Source organism: Accipiter gentilis, chromosome 15 (assembly GCF_929443795.1).
Source record: "Accipiter gentilis chromosome 15, bAccGen1.1, whole genome shotgun sequence".
Classification (NCBI taxonomy): Eukaryota; Metazoa; Chordata; class Aves; order Accipitriformes; family Accipitridae; genus Astur; species Astur gentilis.
Window position 1 is genome coordinate 12,203,802 of NC_064894.1, and position 21,320 is coordinate 12,225,121.

Here is a 21,320-nt window from a genome sequence, read left to right on the forward strand (position 1 = left end):
TTCAATGATTTAAAAAACAGACTTCAGGAGATGGAGAAGCAGCAAAGTGATACGGATGTGCCTTAGTAATAAACACATAAATAAATAACCCACCACCACCCCACCCCAAACCACCCACTCCAAACACAGCATTAAGATAAAAAACAATTTCAACCTAGCCCAACAGCTGTGAAACTAACAGACTTGGTCTATAATATACATCTCTACTTTAAATAACAGTGCCTTGTGGGAACTTCTCAGGAGTAACAACATTTATACGCAGTAGTTCCAGATATTAGTCTAACACCTTATGACACTCTGTGCTGCCCCGTTTGACCTACAGTCTCTCAATCAAGAGAGACCTCTCCTGGTTCATAATCAATATAGTTAAATAGAACCGATGAATTAGCTGGTGGCACCCATGAGTCTGGCTATCAAAACCTGACAACTCCTTTTCTGCTGTCAGAGTCAGTCTGCTAGCCAAAGTCTAGCCATGCTCTCATTCCCTGTACAATAGGTAAAAAAAGGAGAAATGGACAACATGCCCTTTGACAACATGTCAACAGGTGAAGATGATGAGGCCACCTTGTGCCAAAGCTTCTTCACCCTGAGCTAGAATGTCTTTACCTTCAGACAGGGGACATACTAAACATGCTGAAAGTGCCCTTAATCTTACCTCAACTTATCAAAGTTTTATTCTTGTACTCTCAAATATAATCTCAAGTAAGCATACAATATTCATAGGTTCTAATGTTGTGGGAAACAGGCTTGGGATATCAGTGGGATATCAGTCTTGCAATCTCAAATTTATTGCCCAACACAACTATAAAGGGATAATTATTAAGATGCAGATTGAGCAAAGACTCACATCTCAGCTACTAACTCCCCAACTTTCTAGTCTCAAAACACATAGTTCCTGCCTCCCCATCCCATCTTCTCTTCCCCTCCTACCTAAACACACAAAATAAAACCATGAATTAGGCATCTGCTTTTTCAGAAAATTAAGAGGAATGCTGCTTAGAATGCCTAATATCTATGAATTGCTCTCTTTAATAATCATTAGAAAGGCAGTTTATACATTATAATCCAGAATCGTATATGTGACCTTTATATACTTTTGCAGAAGGTTGACATTACATTATCATTACACACTTAAAAGCTAAACTGCAGGTTCCTAACAACTGATGAGTATTGTAGTCTATAAAAGCTATTTATAGCTTTTAATCTTGACTGGAAGGGGGGGAAAAGCTTTATTACAACCATTTCAATAACTTTCACAACTTCAGTTTCCAGCCAAAATATATGCTATCTCCAATTAAGTATATTATTCAAAATAAATTCAGGGAAATCAATCCCACATGGAGTCCAGACTCATCCTAAACCAAGGTTCTTGCAGCTGTAGAACTACAAAACTAGTTTAAAAATGGGCAAGCTTGTTTTCTCTTAAAGAACTAGTTAAAATAATTACAAAGAAGGAACACAAGGGACTATGCCATGTAAACAAAAACTGCATTTCCCTTCCCAAGGCCTTAAAAATGTAGCATGCAATAAAACAGTGCAGCATTAGGAACAGGGGAGTAGCAACAGTCACTTTACCCTTTCAATTAAGGTTTTTGTTCCAAATCTTCCTTTTAAATACCATCCCATTTTGACAGTTTCATGGGAATAACAGAAAAACCCTTACAACTATTACTTTCAGATATTCAATGAAAATAATAACAAATGTCTGAAGAGTAGCTGTCCCCCACACACGAACAATGTATAATTAGCACTCAACAGTTGAGGCTTTCCCCATTGTTGATAGTTACATAAGCACATGATTTGAATAAAGCTCATTTAACTTGGAATCAAACCACTTGAGTTAAGCCCGGTTGTTCACAAAACCTGTCACTCCTATTAAAAATCATCAATTTGGTCCTGAAAAGTCTGTTTGGTACATGTCCAAACTCCTGAATATTTCTGCCCTTTAAAATTTCAGACCATAGAAACATGCCCCAACCACAGAAGAAGGGATACACAGCATTACCAAGCAATGGTGCAAAACTGAAAAATATTTAAGTCTATTCCTTAAGATAAGTGGGAAGAGGAAGAAGGGAAAGGAAAGGAAGGTGTGGTTTAAAAGTGCCCAGATGATTCTCCTGTGGGTTCTTCAGCCCATTCTACCATTAGGAGGCAAATGCTCCTTCCTGACCCCAAGACCATAAACATATATAACCTTAAACATGACTAAATGGGAAGACACTTGAAACACAATATATAATAATTCACTTATTCACTAGCCATCTAGGGTCAGAAAGCAAGGTGCCCAGAAAGGGGGCGTTCACACCTTGAGAAAAGCTCTTTACTCACAAATGCTTTCCAGTGATTAACGGCCCAAAACCTTCCTGTTAGCACCATTTCCAAAGCCATCTGTCAAATCTCAACATCCTACATTTTTGTCTCCCTCCTCTAAATTAGGAAAGAATCCACTAACAATTGTGTAAACCTTTACTTCAGGCATTTTCCACTACTGCACATAAAATTCCACATCCATGAGAATCTGGTCATGTCATTTGTACCAATCTGAAAATTAATCTATGGCTTCTTTCTCATTCCCAACAGAGTCTGCTACAAGTTTGACTCCACATTAATATCTTTGCTCCCAGGAGACAATCTTTCCATTCTCTAGATCTGCTTTCATGACAAGCCAGTCTCTTGTTCTTAATAATGAGTTCTCAAATGCATAGATCTGCTTTTCAATTGGATTAGCACTACCCTCCGATCTTCTCTGTCCTCCTTCATTCTCATTATTATCCCAACTTTCTCTCTAACCTCCTCCTGTCTCTCAAGGATAATGGTTTTTCCATGAACCCATTCAACTGTCTCTTCTTTAATCCTTTGCAGACAGGCTACCTTTTTTCTTCCTTGCCACCTGATTTTGGGCTAGTTTCTTTTACCTCTTAATTTATAAAACAAAAAATCTGTTTCTCAGTTGTGTCCATTTTTTAGAGCTGTTCTTTAGCAATGATCACCTTTTCACAATTACTCTTGTCACAAATGACTTTTAGATAACTTCATATTAGGAATCTGCAATTTCTCAGTTATGCATGTAAGCTTCATCTCATCATGTAAAAGATCAAAGAATAGGGAAAGGAAAAAGTATTTAGCCATGCAAATTCAGGAAGAAACTTCTACCTCATCTTCTTTACATTTTAATAACATGCATGAAAAGTTATCTTAAAACACACCCAGTAGACTTCCTTCAAGTAATGGTCACAAATAAGTTTCTGAAGATACTGCAACTGCCAGTAATTTTAAAATTCTCTTCCATTTGTACAAAAAGCTAAAGTAAAGAAACCTAGGAAGCTATCATAAGTTTGATAAGATAGTAACGTACATGCTTTGAATGAATCAACATTATTTGATTCATAAAAACAATCCAAAAAATTTGGCCACCAGTTTTATCATACAGTTAAATGTAGCTTTACTATTTTTATTTTGTATTATGTTACCAACAAAATGAGAATTATTTAGGCAACCAGCCTTTTTTCTAAAATGTAATTTGCTAATCATTAAAAAAAACCCCTAACTTCATAGATGTTCCTAGCTATTTTGTTACAAACACCTTTTAGATAATTAGCAGCAATTCTCAAAGAGCTGCTTTACATTCTGTATCTATTTGTTAGCATTTAGATATCTGCAAGCCATCAAATTTGCATGAATATTTTTCAAATATAATAGCCTTTGGCAAGAACTACCTGTTCTGCATTTTTGTAAATAGCTGCCTTACCATAATTGAACAGCCATAGTATTATGATCATATTTATTATTTTTTACTAAAACTGCATGTGTACAGATGTGAAAAATAAAAAGGTACTCATACAAATGTAGGAAAATAACTTACGCCCCTTAATAGCTTGCATTTGGTTCAGGTCACATTTTACCATTATAAAACCTAGTCCTGTTTGATTGTATTAATTTGAATTATTCCACAGACGTTTTAAAGCTTTTTATTATTCTTAGTGGTAATAGTCTTTTTTTTCAAAACTGGTGTCTCATTACTTCACCAACCCTACTCCTGTCTGAACATTCAGCTCCACTCATTAGAACAAACATCTGCTACAAACAGTATTAATGAGATACATATCAAGGGATACAGCAAGCAGCTAACCACCTGGGTTAATCACTTTACAGTACAAAGTTGATAACACAGAGTCATACAGTACGCCTTGAACATACTGTTACAATTAGCTTACTCAGATAGCAACTACTATTTCAGAAACACAGCACTACAAAACTGGATACATTTGTAAAGCAGTACATACCTTGTAGCTACTGTTAACACACAAGGTATATTTCATCTCAACAAAGCCAAAAGGCATGATTTTTAGTAGTGAGAAATCTGCCCTTTGGACTTCTGTGTCTTAGGAATAGGTTAGCATTAAAATTATTTTTAAGACACCAGAGGTTTGACAACTGTTCCAATAAATATCCAGAATAGAATTCACACCAAAGCAGTAAGAATAGCTGCAGAATTCAGTGATATTTTTTTTTGTAATAATAATTTAAAGCAATATGATTTTAGAGGTGATTTTTCCCCCAAAATGGAGTGAATTGCATCTAATATTTACATACACACAAATAGCTGGCACAAAGGAAAAAATTTTCCAAAGGGAGCCAATGCTAAGTGAGCCTCAAAGCTCTTTTAATTTAAAGTTCATTTGTGTAAACCTGAAATGCAAACGTACACATCTTTACACATAGGCACTTATAAACAGGAGGGGAGAAGTATTTGTTCACATTGCATTTTCCTTTGGAGCAAACATTCTCCACAAGGAAAGCTGGAGAGAGAACAAGGAGTTGTGCCTTGATGATGCTCACGAACAAGGGCTCTGGAAACCAGGCACAGAACAAGCAAGACCATGGTGTAGGCACAAACTCTGCGAATCAGGACAGACTAAGCAAGGATAAGTCAAAAGATTTTGAACTCGGAGCTGCAAGAGAATGGAGAAGGATGAATTTTGACCCCAAGCAGACTCAGAACCCACGTATTTGCAGAAGTAAGATACTACTCCAGTAAATTTTCCCAAAGCATTTTATAGAATCACTGTCAAATAATTTAAAAAATCAATTTCACATTATTTAGTCAACACAAGATGGGAAATATTTTTTTTTGAAGTTACAGGTAGAAAAATATAACAACACTAAGAAAGCAAGAAAACATGCACTCTTCTACCACTGAAAAACAAAACCCCACCAACACCACAGCTCTTAAACCAGAAGAGTGAAAATTCAGCTCCAGTTAAAACCTAGGAGTAGCAAATGCTTTTGGAGAAAAGTAAAAGTCCTCAATGAAATTACTGATGCTACATGTCAGTTAAGACAATCTACAAATAAAGGCTTCAGCTATGGAACCTCTAGAGAACTGCAGGAATAAAATGCAGGTATTTAACAACGGTGAAATTTAAGAAGTTCGGCTAAGTTGAGCAAATACTGCCATTAACTGAGATAAGAGTGTTTTATTTAAGTGAGAAAGTATAATATAAAGTTATTAGTTAAGCATCTGCTTTTCTGTAAGTCTGATTGGGTCGATGAAACAGCAGTGCTTTTTTAAGCAAAGAGAGAGAACAAAACAAAAAAAAACAAATGCATGCAAGCCAAGTAATTTTGTAATAGGCAAACCCTAGACTGCTGCATCTAAACCACACTTCAGAGATATTTGATGACAGGGGTTTCATCTCCAGATAAAGTAAACAGGGGACCCATAAATGGATCGCCATTACCTGATGTCTTAATATTAAATTCAGGAAGGTCATGCCTGTCAACACAAGCATTCAGAATAATTAATGATAATTTGTTTAATTGCATATGGAGTCCAGATCGTTGGAAAACAACAAAATAATTAGAAGCATATCCAATGTAAAAACTGCCATAGTCATTTTTCATTGTTGATTAGGGTAGCTATCATGCACAGTGTCCAAATGTCCAAATGATAGCTCAGGTTTTCATCTTTAATCTCCCTTTCACAAGATTCCTTCAGCCAAATTTCATTAACACTGGATCTTTGTAGCACCATTTTCTTCCCTGAATATACCTATCAGTCTGCGTATCTCCATCATCAACTACAAGTTATTATGTTTTGAGAAAATTTAAGAGAACTGTTTAGTTCCCTCAGTTTTATTCTTCATCCATTCTGTTTTGTCACCATTCTAGAACTCTAAAAACACAGGATAGGATGTCCAAAATACTGAAAATTCCTACAAGAAATTACATGTGCACTTTAATTTCTTTCACTAAAGGCAGTCTTCCACGTGCACTACTATTTTCTATGTAATTATTCTAGTATTCAGAATGTATGCATCCTGTGCATTTGAGTAAGAAAATAAGAATATTCCATAAGACTTCAATTTTCCAAATGGGTAATATAAGATATGACAAAGAAAGACTCTTCATATTGAGAATACAAACAAAAAAAGAAATGTGGAAAAATAGCTTATAACCCTATGGAATAGCACTAATTGTAATTTTACAGCATCTTAGTATTTGTTCTAAGACATACCAATCTGTACTAGCTAATGACCCACAGTTTTGAACAGATTATTCTTCAGCAGCAATGCACACTAGGGACACTGCAGATGAAACAATTTTTTCTTTTAATATCAAATGGCCTTCTGTAAAGAAATTATTTTAATAACAGGATTACTTTCTGCTATTACTATTTCTTGAAGCAATAGGCTTAAATTATATGAAAACATTTCCATAAACTGCCTTTAATACATACTAAAATACTAGTGTAAACCAATCCCTAAAACAAAGGCTTCCTCAAGGACTAAGCTGTGAAAAAAGGCAAGGATTACCAGTATCTGAGCTGCACAGGACATTAATACTTTGTAGACATATTTTCATAGTTATACAAGTCAAGTCCATGGGCAATATATCTGGAATGTGGATTAAAGGCATAATAAATGCAAAGACTCCCATTTGGCTCTCTGCATGGTCAGTTTAGGTTGGCTGAGTTTACTTGTTTAGGCTGGGCAGCTTTTGAGTGTGCTGTACTGCTCTGAGAATAAGCCTGGATCTCCCAACACCATGTTTCTGTAACCTCGCACCCTGAGAACGCCTGCATCGCGTTACCCGAGTGCTTGTGCATACAGCCAGCCAACGTTAATAAGCCAAATATTCCCACCCATTTCTTAATGCTTGCATGCCATACTGAGTGCAAGCTTACTTTGTTTTCACACCCTGCCCTGCCTGAGCTAGTAAACCCTTGAAGTACAAATTCCAGAGATGAGAGACACCTGAAGGTTGTTTGTTTTGGTTTTTTTTAGAGGAGTCAGCTTAGTTCTGGCTGAATTGTGCTGAATCCTGACTGACTCCATGTGGAGCCACTTGGTAATTCTCATAAGACACCCAATTCCCCATATTTTCCAGGCTTTTCATTATCTAAGATACTCCCTTCTACTACTAAAGATAACAAACCTAACAAAATAAAGAATGCAAGGCAAACTTTAGAAGACAGTCTACACTGCTTGTTTATTTAGTATCAAAACTTTGTTATCTCAGCACATGGAAGGGAGAATTCTTTCCATTGCACTGCTAAAACAGAACTTCTTTTGCCCATATCTATACACAAAACCAGTATTTTAACTTCTCCAGTCTGAAAACAAAAATTCTTACCTCCTGTTTTTGAAAGCGTACATTTCATCCACACAACTGATGCCTTCTAACTTGTACACGTGAACACTGCACTCTTTCACTAGTCTAAAGCGCCATGCACAAATGAGCATAACAGTCCTCCTCTTATCATGTGTACGTTCATTGTAATTGCACTTTTTCTGATCAAGTTAAAGCAGGTTAAAAATATATTCATTTGCTCTAAGTGAATAAAAACTAAAGTCATTCCACTTAGCACAGATTACAATTGCTTAAATACTACTGTATGTAAAGAACATCTTTTAGAAATAAAAATCAAGCTATTGAAATGAACGTGTCACACAATTTAAATTCTTCCTGGTACTGAGACACTATTGACTATGATGTAAGAAATTACATTATTAATTACCTCAAGATAGTGCCCACAACAAAATAGAAGATTGTGATTTGAATGCTGTGAGTAGTATAGGTTAAAACCATTTCCACTAATATCTGGGATTCTTGTTTTTAGTTTTGAAACCAGAAATATTGAAGACAAACAGAAGGTTATAGTATCAATCCCCATTGACGATGACTTTAAAACCTCAAAAAATGGTTGTAATTTCACAAATGTTCCAACCTATTAAAAATATTCAGTCCTATGAAAAAAAGTATGATTTTGGAGGTTTGGAATTTTACTCAGGAAAGATTTGTTTGCATGAAGAGCCACAGTGTATCTTTTGCAAGAGTACAAGGAAATGGGGCACCTAACATTTAGGGGTTTATTTCAATGTGAATAGCAAATACTTTCTATATCTCATCCTCGCTGCTGGGTGTAGAGGCAAGAGACCCTGTGGGACATGGCTTTTTCATACAAGACAAAGCAATGAAAGGATACCCAATGATAGCAGGTGCACATCTTTAGACAAATGAGTTTCATGGAGTTAAGACTGATCTATAACCAGTTACGATCAGAGAAAAGAAAGTGTTTTGCCATTCTCTATTTGATGATGTATGGTATTTCTCCTACTTTGAAATGCTAGCATGAGAATACTGGAGAAATAAAATACAAGGATGCATTTCAAACCAGAAATAACAACACTGAAGAGGTTCAACACATCAATCCCATCAGGTTGTAGTCTGTTAGAAAAAAAAGTCACCCCTGCAATGAACGTGAGAGAACTGGTGAGGAAAGATGAAACTATTGACTCTTTGGCTGACCAGAACTACAAGCTTGAACAAAGGATCACAGTACAAATAAAAAAAAAACAACTATGAAATTTCCAATACTAGCCAGCTTCTGAAGGATCAACTAGAAGTTTTAATTTAGCTTTTATAAACAAATTCTTTAGCTTAACAAACTCTTACTGTTATCTAAGATTATTCTAAGACCTTGGTGGCAAGTCTTGGCTGACAGACAGGCAAGGGTTATGGAGAAGAATAAAAGTACATGCATTTAACAGTCAGTCTGCAAGAACAGCTGCTAAAAAGAAACTTGGCCACGAACTTCAGCTAATGTTGGGTAACTAGGCAGCAAAAAAATTAATCTCTGGAGTCAGTTTTGTTGTTAGAACATGCTTTGTCCTTTGTACAAGTGAATTCACTTTCCTGAGAAAATACAAACCATCTACCCAATTTACTGTGTGTTTCTTTTTCATTTAAAATGAACTTACCGAGTGCCGTCTGCTTTCCAGCTAACTTTGTATGGCTTCTGCTCCAAAAATTTAATATTTTGCTTGTCCATGGAAACAGGCTGTGCTCCAGGGAATCCAGACCTAAAAAAAAAAAACAAAAAAAACCTGAACGATGTTTATTAATGTTCTGCAATAAATAGTCACACAAGGCAATGCATTTTTTACATTAGACTGAGGTCACATGTTGTACCAGACTTGCTGCAAGGTTAACTTTGAGTTAGAACATCTTCTCCAATAAAGTATTTTGCAAGAGGAACCAAATGCCTATCTGATACGAAGAAGGGTATTTGTTTATGACAAAACACTAAATTATGTGGAACTTGAAATTTTTAACTTTGGAGGAAGAGATATTTGAATTCAAAATTACAAGCACTAGAAGAACTATAAGCATCAGCAAGTTAGGAAGCATTGTGAGCAACTCCCTGTATCATGAACTTTGGAAAGGAGGAGTTCAGAATCTGAGACATTAAAATCAATGTTCTCATTAACACTGGACACAAATCCAAGTTGGCTATAAAAACAAGTATTATACCTCAATACTGAAGTGTCATAGCAACTGTATAAATAAGTCTATGGCTTAAGCAAGCACTAAATTTTACACAAATACCTGGAGTAGACTACATCTGGAATTTGAACAGCAACAACTCATCTGAAAACATTTTGTTATCTCAATGGAAAAGCAGTTCTAGAACCTTGTTTCTTAATATCAACAGTTGATCATTCCGTTTCACAGTACAATGCAAGATCCCCATCTGCTTCACTTTCGAATGTTTTTGAGGCTTGCTTTTTTTTTTTTTTAAACAATTCATCCAAAAATAGTCACCTTTTTTCCATTTTTATAACGAGTTGTTTCCTTCTGCAGAACTAGAAACATAACACTTACTTCTAGACAGTATAAATAAACAAGTTCTAAATGTTCTCATACCCTTCCCATCCACAGAACTGCTGACATTTTTGCTGTATTCCTCCTAACTTTGGTTGTGTTGTCACCTGGGTCACACATTTAACTGTTATTCCTTCCAAGAAAATTGCACCCTAAATAAAAAAAAAAATTAAAAATTAGTATTTAAGCCCTCATAAAAGCAGATCAGAACATGACAATACAAGATTAAGTCTGGTTTTACAACTTGACCCTCAAGAGCAATACTAGCTTAAATATTCCTTAAAGATTTACCCTCAAATACCACGATACATCAGCTCAGCTTTGTCAGCAAACTCACTGATGAGCCATAGTATGAACCCAGGAACTGAAATGAGTTATTTAGGGGGAGAAAAAAAAAAAAAAAAATTAAAAAGGAGGTGAATGGTAAGAGATAGGCACTGTTTAGCTAGTACTCTCAAGAAAATTCCCACGTCAAGCTACAGCATCAGTTTGAGTCATTCTTTTTCATTTGTGACTACAATTTTTTTTATTTAAAAAGAAAGTACATCAGTATCAAGTATTTAATAGTAAATTGGTCACATATGGAATTTGCAGGGATCAAATTAATCATCCTTAGTACCCAAAATATTATACAATAATAAGGAAGTGTAAGACATCTATTTGTGAATGAGAATCTGAACCTAAACAGTATTGTAAGCCTGGAGCAAATCACTGTGCATTAAAGGTCACAAAACTCTTTGTGACACCATTTTTAAGTGTGCCAGAAAGTATGGCCTCAAAATAAGTAAACTGGAAACTAAGGGCAAAATTGACCTATGAAGTGTTAAATAAAAATTTTAAATACATATATAGTATTTCTCGACCAACAATTCCGTGCTTTCCTTGATTCATGGAAAGTAAGAGCTGTTCACTAACAGTAGAGATCTAACGTGTGAGATAAAACAAGTAGCTTGGTAATTAGTGAACTAAAGTCACTAGGAAACATCTTTAGACACAAGTTTTTTGGTGTTTGGTGGGGGTTTTTTTAAACATAAATCTCAGCAGATGAAGACATCAAGTCCTACTTTTCTCCCTCCAAATCTTTGAGATGTATGTTTTCTATTAAATATGTTAATTTTATCAGACCTAGATGGTAATTCCAGTACAAGAAGTTCAATTACATGGATTTCACCTCCACCTAGGTGATCTACCATGTTATATGTCTCAAAACTTAAACTTACACTGCAGGAAAAACAATTGAAAGAATGAACATACTTATGCAGCAGCAGACTGCAAGGGTTCTCAGTTGATCTAAGACAAACTTCTTAACAAAAGAGAAAACACAAACAGCTGGTTTGTAACAAAATATTTGTGTAAAAATATACTTGCATAATTTTATTCTCAATCTAAAACAGTTTACTAAAGTGGAGGCGCTACCCTGAATGCTACAGAAAAGCCTGTAAAGATCAGTAAACCAATACTGAAAATAAAACTCTAAAATAACTTGTATATTCCAGAAAAAGTTTGATGTCAAGTGGAATAAAAACAAATTCCACACAACAGAACACATTAAAGCCATCAGATCCACAAAGCTACATAACTGAAGATTTCTATAGAGATCCCAAATTTACCAGACTTATTTCAACAGCATCTCAAATAATTTCTCAATGCAGACTAAGAAGATCAAAGCATGAAGTTTCATCTGTTGAGCTATGAATCCTGCAAATGAAGATAAAAGTGTTTCATACCTGTTCTCTAAAATGCTTGAAATTTGCCTTAACAAATCTAGCTGCATACTACTGATGAAAGGAGCCTTTTCGCTCCCTTCCCTTTCCACACACCATGGCACTCAACTGTTCTACTCTTGAGCAAGTCTAGGAACTAAGCTGGCAAAAATAACAACATAAATTAGTAATTTTCTGCCAAATTAGCATCCTAAACTAGCTCACCATAGGATAAGTCAGCACTAGTGCCAGCACAAGGGAAGCAGAAGGAACACAAGGAGTGCAGGGAAAGCAGGACTGCAGTTTTCAGTACAGCCTGCATTTAGTTAAGATTGGCTCAGTTGCATCGCCAAATCGTATGCTGAGAACAGTACATCCTAAAGAAATACACTAGTTCATAACCTTAATTACCTCAAGCTCCACAGCCTTTTGGTGCAGCACTTATCCTATATTACTTATGTGGGCACCAGCAGGTGCAACAGCACACAGGTGACTGGGCAAGGGAGGCAGACAGCTACACATGTCTGGCCAGCATGTTGTCTGAATACCAAGTAAGTGGCTAAGAGCACCACGAAATAAAGGAAAATGGTTTTGCCTTGCTTCTCAGGATAATGGCAGAATGTGATGGCAGTACAACTGCTAAGATTAAAGCAAAAGCCAGGCAACAGGAAAGATTTTCCAGAAAAGAAAGTCATAAACATTAATTTGGTGCCTGCCATTTGAAAGTGTCTCTTGCGGATTATCTGACTCAAATATACTCACTAGCCAAGGCACAGCACTATAAAAACAAGGCAAGTCACTTGGCCATCCATGCTTGGCTAACTCAACACTCCAAGTTTCATGAGGACACTTTCTTGGATAAGGTGGCAAAACCGAGCTAGATCCATGCTCTTTCTACACCACTGTTGAGCTAACAACCCCAGCATGGAAACAGGACATTAGAGAACACAGTGCTGAGATGCCAGAGCACTCAGCTCAGCAGGAGCACCTCAAGTCCTCAGTGCTGCTACTAAAGCAAGAGTTAGAAGCCCTAATGGATCCAAGGTAACTACATGCACTTAGTATCTACACTCTGCACAATCTTCACACCACCTGTACTAATCAAGCTCTCCCCACTTGCCACTGTATCCCTCCCCCCATCACTTCGGCTGAAGGAGAAGCGGCAATGTGTATTATCTTGTGTTGGCTTAGATCCTGAACACCATCTGAAGGAGTCGGTGAGTGGGAACAGCCCCAAACACACACCTCCCTGACCCCAGCGGCTATCACCAGGCCTGGGCGATAGCCATCTTCAGCTACTCAGACTTGACTGAGTGCCAATATGCTCAAAGACCGCCTTCCAGAGGACAAGAAACATTCCAAAATGTGTCAGGAAGAGAGAGAGTCCGCATCTTCTAAAAGAGATGACAGGAAAGCCAGGGAGTTCAACTTATCAGCTTAGATTTAATACCTAGATATATACAGGACCAAATCACAAGAACTGCCTCTAGGCATGTACAAGCAAAAAAGATACAACAAAATCATGCTGACTGTCACTCAGTAACAACGGTGTTCAACTAAACATTTGGATTTGGTGATGAAACAGGCTTCACGGAATTGGGAAAAGCAGGAAATATCACATCTTTCGATGCTGGCATTTGTCTTGGCTTGTCTTTTATTTGCTTGTCTTGTTCTCATAGAGGAACTCAGAAAACATGGGGTAGATATAACTTCTACAAAACAGAAGAGCGACCTGTTTCAAAACCAGGTCCAGAGGAGTTAGTGTTTCACTAACAAAATGGAAGAATATATTGAGGAGGATCTGCGGGGTCTGGTTTAGGTACAAGAGAATTAATTTATTCTCCCTAAATTTTCTATTAGCATATTCTTATTTTGGTGACATCTGTGAATTTAGTAACAGGGATACAAACTGTGATGTAGAATTCAGTGTTATCCTTAATTTTAAGAACGGGCTGGAAAAAATACTGTGCAATTCAGTATAAAAAAAGTTCTACACCTAATAAGGAATAAGCAATTATACAAACACACACTGGTAGATAATTAGAGGAAAAGATACGGAGGCAGCAAGAGACCAAAAGCTGAATTAGTATTATTCTGTCTTGTAAAACTCAATTATATTGAGATATATAAACAGAAGTATTAGCCTTAAGACATGTGAAATTAATTCCTCCCTATTAAGCACTAGGATGGCCTCAGCTAGAGGCTTGTGTTCAAGTACAGACACCACAGTCTTAGAAAAACATGAGTCAACATGACAGAATACAAAGAATGACAAGAATTGTCAGAAGTATAGAAAATATGGAGTACAGGGAAAAAGTGAAAAATTGGCATTTAATGTGGAGAAAGAGAAAGCTAAAATGAAATTACACCTGTATTTAATTACATAAAATACTACTGCAAAATCAGAAAATATCTTTTTCTTGTATCCACCAAGACGCCCATGGGCGGAACAATAAGTACAGGAGTTAGGCAGAAAAACACAAAGTCACTAATATTTGGAATCAATGTACTTTGACAGTTAAATAATTAATATTATCCTTGCTAACTATGTCAACCATTAGGTTTAATAGTTTCCCTCTTGTCGTGGTTTAACCCCAGCCAGCAACTAAGCACCACGCAGCCGCTCACTCACTCCCCCCCATCCAGTGGGATCGGGGAGGAAATCAGGAAAAAAAAAAAGTAAAACTCCTGTGTTGAGATAAGAACGGTTTAATAGAACAGAAGAAACTAGTAATGATAATGATAACACTAATAAAATGACAACAGTAGTAATAAAAGGATTGGAATGTACAAATGATGCGCAGGGCAATCGCTCACCACCTGCCGACCGACACCCCGCCAGCGGCAATTCCCCGCCCCCACTTCCCAGTTCCTAAACTAGATGGGATGTCCCATGGTATGGAATACACCGTTGGCCAGTTTGGGTCAGCTGCCCTGGTTGTGTCCTGTGCCAACTTCTTGTGCCCTGGCTGGGCATGAGAAGCTGAAAAATCCTTGACTTTAGTCTAAACACTACTGAGCACCAACTGAAAACATCAGTGTGTTATCAACATTCTTCGCATGCTGAACTCAAAACATAGCACTGTACCAGCTACTAGGAAGACAGTTAACTCTATCCCAGCTGAAACCAGGACACCTCTGTCTCACAGATGACCACAAGACACTTGCACTCAAAATCACAGAGAAAATCATAAACAGCTAGCATCTCTTCCAGACTGTTTGAGACGTAACCATCCATTTTAGAAGCACTACGTATTACGCCCTGTAATGCCTGTGAAATATGCAGCTTACATGGGACTAAAACAGATGGCATTCCTTAATAAACAGCAAAAGATTCAACTGACCCATGAAAAGTTTGAAGGTTCTGGCTCAGAATTGTAACTTTTTGTCCTATCTGCAAAAGCAAGTATTTCTTTCCTGAAGATTTTTTTTCCTGAAGTGAGATTCTAAGTGTCAATTAATAATGTTGCTTCGATGCTACAGTTATCATGGCATGCACTGACAAAGTCAAAACATGTTTGGATTTCCTGTGTAGCATCTGAGAGTACAGCAAACAGATTTGCTGTTACCTGTCAACTACATTCGGATGATGACAAAGAAAACTGTAATGGCATTATGTTCTAACGGTTCCCACAGTTTCTGTAGTGTAGAAAAGACAGGCAGTCAAGACTTTCTGACATCAAAATACAGAATTTTTAGTGAAAGGTGTTGCAGTGAAGTTTCTCACATCCAAGAAAGAATTTCTGAAATGGACAGCAAGCTAACTTCACTTCACAGGCTAGCTTGGCAGCTGCTTCTGACTATTCATTACCCTAGCGAGATGCCTAGAAAGTGTCTCCTCCTCTATCCCTAAACTTTTCTTCTGTCCTCACAAAGATTTGGATCAAAATGAAAACGTTTCAGAACACCACTATCACCACTGCCACCTCTAGTTTGATCCTGTCTACACCTAGGTGTTTAGAGAAGGAGTCCAATTAGAAGGCTGAAAACATCTGCTGCAGGAAATCAACATAATGCTAAAAATTTAGCCCTTTAGACAGTAAAATAAGAAAATCTGAGCAAGAGGTATTTACCTGATAATCATTCCCCCTGTAGATGGCATATTTACAAGGAATCACAAATAGATTGTATCCATCTCTACTGAGTTAAGAAGCAGTCCAATCTGCCAGCCAAGAACCATGGTAAAGAATTCTCCCCGTTCCTCCTCTTCATGTCAAAGAATGTTCCTCCAGAGCTGCAAAACTGAATTATACGAATATGCATATTAACTAGATGATTCTTTCTTTCATAAATTCTTTAACTCATAATTAACTTTTAGTTATTAATATGCTTATTCGTATAATTTAGCTTCCAGCTTTCAAAAAAACTATGGCGGCAGATAAGAAAAAGCCAGGGAAGCCAGTATCATGATACCTGTTAAACAGAGCAGTTTAGTTTTATACTTGCTGAAAAGAGGCTGTCATTGGACCTCACCATCACACCAAATTTGCTAATGCATCAAAAGGCAAGTCAAAAAAACAGTTTTGAGGTTCCAGCCCAAATAAATTTTTTTTAGTTATCAACGTTTTACTGCAAGGCTAACGGAGGTAGTGGTCATAACCCTGAGTATATTTTTACTATGGATTTTTACAGTGTGGGCAATTTTTTATTCCAGCTGATGGGCTATTTGAAAGTTTTCAAAGTTCATCTTGCTTCTTTGGACTAGATTTTGTATTCCTTTCAGGCTAACTTCTTCCATCTGTAAACCATGTTGAGCCGCTGCAGTAACAACAAAATACATTTTTGCAGCATATTTCATATGAGGATTTCCAAGTGTTTGCAAACAAACACACCTCAGCACACAAGTAAAATAATTCAGTATTATGCAAAAAGAACTGAATCTATTTTTGCACTCAGCAACATTCTCCCTTACTTTATCTACAAATAAAAAAAAAAAAAAAGAGTCAGGAATTTGGAGAGAACCGAGCCATTAGTCTTCAGATGATACAAGTATATTCTTTGTACTTGAGTATTAGTTCTGTACTATGGTAACTACAGTAACTTATTTCATCAGAATTATGCAGATGTATGTCAAAATAATCATGATAAGTGATCAACCATATTTATTAACATTATACAGTTAAAACAGCTTTGAACAAAATATAACTTCAAAGCTGTCTTGGAATTTCTAAGCTTCTATTACTTTTTGTAATTCAATTCTCAACTCTCCAAAATTTCCAAAATTAAGAATATTTACCAAAATGAGCACTGAATTTTTTTAACTCTGAATTTCATCCACATGGCTACAAAAAAAAAAAAAGTAAAAATTGTTTACAGACACCCCCTATAACATTTCAGCTCTAAAGACAGAGTGAATATTAAAGAGCACTTTACTATCTCAACTCAAACTTTAAAAAAAAGTTAGATTAGAAAAATTTAAAATCATTTTTACAACTGGAATAGTTGAGGTGTTGAATGTTAAAACTTCAAGGTTCATATAGGAAACATAAGAAAGCTTGCAATGAATATACCAGTTTTTCCTGGTTAGAGACAATACTACTAGTCCTCACTTGCAAGAGCACTGACACTTCTATAGCATGTATTATGTAGTAACTGATGACTATCAGTTTATGAAATTAAGTTTACCAATTAGAATATTAAGTTCTTAATCAAAAATACCAGTTTTAGGCGTTCTTTTCTCCTCTTGCCAAAGGAAGAGCTTGATGATCCAGGTTCTGATTCTTGGCCTCCTGTTTTACCATTATCATCGTCCTCCTCTTCATCATCATCAAAGCACCATTCTGGTAGCTCAGGTGGTGATGGTGCATCATCTTCATCTCCGTAACGACGAAATAATTCCTTCAGATAGTCACCTTTATAAATACCTGGTGGTCTAGCCTGAGCAAAAGTAGCCACAGCAGCCTCAATACTGTCAAATAAAAATTTAAAATTACTCTGGATGCTTAATTTACATGGTTTAGTCATATTGTACCTTACCAAACATAAGATTTATTGGGATGGAGAATTAAAACAAATTCCAAACCAGTAATTACAAAAACATTAATTATATTTGAAACATCACGCTTAGATCAGCCTGGCAACAGTTGCTCTTGCACAAGAGTGTGCATAATTATGTAAGTACTGCGTACGTTCTCAGAAGTAACTGCAGCTTGCACAGCTTCATCTCCTTATTGTAGCTAATAGTGGTCTGCTGGTCACCTAAGTAAAACTTTATTATTCCTACAGAAAAGGAATGGCTGACATGTAGGTAAGTACTTAAAGACTGAATTAAGACCAAAAAAAAAACAAAGAAAAAGATGAACAAATTCAATGAAGAAAAATGCAAGGGTTGAAATTCAAATATGGCTACGTTTTTCCCCTGAGAATTATCTTTCCTTTCATTGTAGGTTTTGCCATCACAGTGGGGAAAAAGCATCCTAATCTTTTGCAATTACTTCTCTTTCCAGAAGTTTCTCATAAAAAACTGTAATTCAGAAGCCTTTTACTATGCAGCTAACACTTAATCTTAAGTGCTTTAATAAACTGGAGATTGGATCACAAAAAAATTAGAAACCAAAACTAACAGTCATGCACCTTTACTAGCCAACTGGAAAGCACCCCAAAATATACAACAGCAAGCACAGCACAAGGGTTTTTATTGTTGCTGTTTTCATAGGTCCTATGAAAATGTTTAACAGAAATTATTCTGTTAATAATTCTGTCTTCAATTTATCATGACTGTGGTGGAGCAGTAATGCTCCATGCACCAACATTTAGAAATCTTGCTATGCAAAAGAGAGGAGAAATCACAAAAGGTACATATCCCTGTTAGGCTTCTCGACAAGCACTTACCTTAAAGCTGGAACAAAAGCACATATTACATGCTGTGAAAAGAATTTTTTTCAGATAAGAAAATAGCCTGTCACTGGAACAAGGAAAACATATAGCTAAAATGGAAAAAAGAATTTAAATACAAAAGGCATTTTTTTGTCTGATCTGTACAGTATGGGAAGGAGCCTGAGAACTTTGAGGCACGTTTCCCAGAATAGACAGAAACACTTCCTAAGAACCAGCAAGTTTGGTTCTCTCTTCTGATCTTTGGTAAGAGAAGAAAACAAAACATTTTCCAGAGTGAGACTATCAGATGGTCAGTCATCAGATCTCAGAAATGACAGTTTAAGAAACTGAGTTATTTGGAAGGAGCTTTCTTCCCCATTCTGTTTTCTAAGACTCCTGATTTCTTCCTCACAAGACATTTTTTATTTTGGTATCTTTCTTAAATTGTTTCACATCTTCTGTAATCAATGCCAGTGAAAGGACAAAACAAACCAAAAGGGATGGGGCCTGAAAGACACTCAAATTTGTCTCTGATGAGATTAGAAGAACTCTATACTATTCTGGAATAGATGGCAATGAAAACCAGAAGAGGCAGCACAGACTTCAAGCACAGAAATCTAGCTGAAAGAAAACATATTTTGCAAGTTCTAGAATCATAGCAGTCTTTGAGAAAAATTAGTTGTGAAAAAGCGAGTCAAGTAAGGTTTCTGATCACTAGCTGGAGAGCTTTTAGTCTGGATGACCCTTCTTTAAACTAACTATAAAATACATCTCAGTGTTCAAAATACATCAGCAGCACTCCTATATCATATGCTTAAGGAATGAATATGGATGGATTTTTCCATCAGGAAAATCTTATTTTCTCATCAGCAAATAACAGTGCCTTATTTTAAGGAATGATACAGCAAATTGGATTTATCTTGATACAATGCTTAGCATTAACTAGCACCTTGCCAAAATTCATTCTTTAGCTGTGGACATTTTTCCCTACCAGGCGATATCTGGGTGCTCTGTTAAAAAATCTGACAGAGATGAACACACTTGATAAAATTAACTACCTGAATGAAGAAAGAAAAAAAAAAAAAAGACATGGCTGTTAAGTTTTAAGGCTTTTCCCACAGAGGTTTGAAAATAAAGAAACATTGCATAAAAGCAGGAGATTCAAATAAGATTCAAGTGCATTTCCTCTTCAGAACAAAGGACCAATTCTGAGTCTAATTATTGCATGCTGCTTTTAAATTGTTAGATTAAAAGCATACAAATTTGCTATTTCATAGGAACAACCAGAATCATACTATAAAGATACTTGTATCCATGTCTACTTCCTATGCTCAGCTAAGATTCTGCCAAGACTCAGCCACCCACTACTAATGGTGTTCTGTCTCCATTACGCCAATGTCTTTATTCCAGACAACTATGACCTAGTTCTTTGCAAACAGTTTGCACATACATGCTAAGCACCAAATAACTTTTACATCCAGACATAAGAAAATCCTGCAAAAGGAGTAGAATTTTCTTCACTTACAGGACCATAAAAGAAATATCATCAGAATGCTTAAGGCATTGCATGGGACCCCATCAGCAAGAAAATAGTGTTTCGTGAACACTACCAAACATGCAAAAGTCATGCCCACCAGCATGGTACAGGCAATTTTTTTTGTACACTAACGTTATTTGAAAAAGATCACTACTCTTTATGAAGGCACCAGCATTTTTAAATCACAGAAAACCCAGTGAGTCTGTATAGAAGCATGCTGTAGACTTTAGTCAAACAAGTTGGAAACAAGGACTTTGTCTCCCCTCAACCCTTCAAAAGCAAGTATGTCACTCTGCTTTGCTCTAGCTAATCACTTCAGAACTCAAAAAAAAGCCAGAAAAAGCCTACATGCAAACCTACATGAAAAAGATGAAAGAGTAAGGGAAATAAACCTTTCAGGCATCTCTGAGCTCTACATTCTTACTCAAAATGTGGGCTGTGTCACGGGGAAGGGACACAGTACAATATATACACTCCTAAAAGCCCACACACAGCAGGTACAGCTGACTTCTGGAAAGCTTGACTGAAACAAGCTAAGCTACCAAGGGGTGATATGAATAATGTTAATATTGGTTGTTTGGTCAAGATTAGTAGGCAGTTTTAAAATAACAAACAGTGAATACAGTAGGATAGCTGTCAGGACCATGAATGAAACATACTGAAGAGGCCTTTGGTCACTCTCCACAAATCCCTAGGTATTAACATTCAAAGTTACCTCCAGTCCAACTTCTCGACCAAAAAGGCACAGATCAGAAATCCAGTTCTATTGAAACCATGTGTGCAATGGACACCTAGACAAGACAAGAAAAGGACATCATCATTTCCAAGTAGTTTTAACAAACATGTTTTAGTTTCACATGTGTGTGTTTGGATCCTTCTACCTTCATCATTAACATTGAAGAGTTATCTCCCTTCCCATCAAGGCAGCCCAGGTCACATAAGGCACATAAGCCTAAAAAGCAATTTATTACATTATATCTGCAAATTATTAGCAACAGGAGGACAGGATGCTTCAGTTCATCCCAACTCAAGAGCACTAACTTAATGCAACTGACATAAAGGCTAATACAGATAAGATTCAAAGTATTTTTTTATGA

At 36.5% G+C, this 21,320-nt stretch overlaps 1 protein-coding gene across 2 annotated transcripts in view; it reads right to left on the minus strand.

The window, feature by feature from the left end:
• The window catches only part of RNGTT (RNA guanylyltransferase and 5'-phosphatase), a 187,545-nt gene that overhangs the window by 148,101 nt on the left and 18,124 nt on the right, over positions 1-21,320 (minus strand). For both annotated transcript variants that reach the window (XM_049817904.1, XM_049817905.1), the window contains 4 exons: positions 20,939-21,014; positions 17,529-17,778; positions 10,210-10,319; positions 9,264-9,365 (listed from right to left, as the gene is read on the minus strand). In XM_049817904.1, the coding sequence (XP_049673861.1) occupies positions 9,264-9,365; positions 10,210-10,319; positions 17,529-17,778; positions 20,939-21,014 (538 nt within the window). The remainder of the gene's footprint in view (positions 1-9,263; positions 9,366-10,209; positions 10,320-17,528; positions 17,779-20,938; positions 21,015-21,320) is intronic.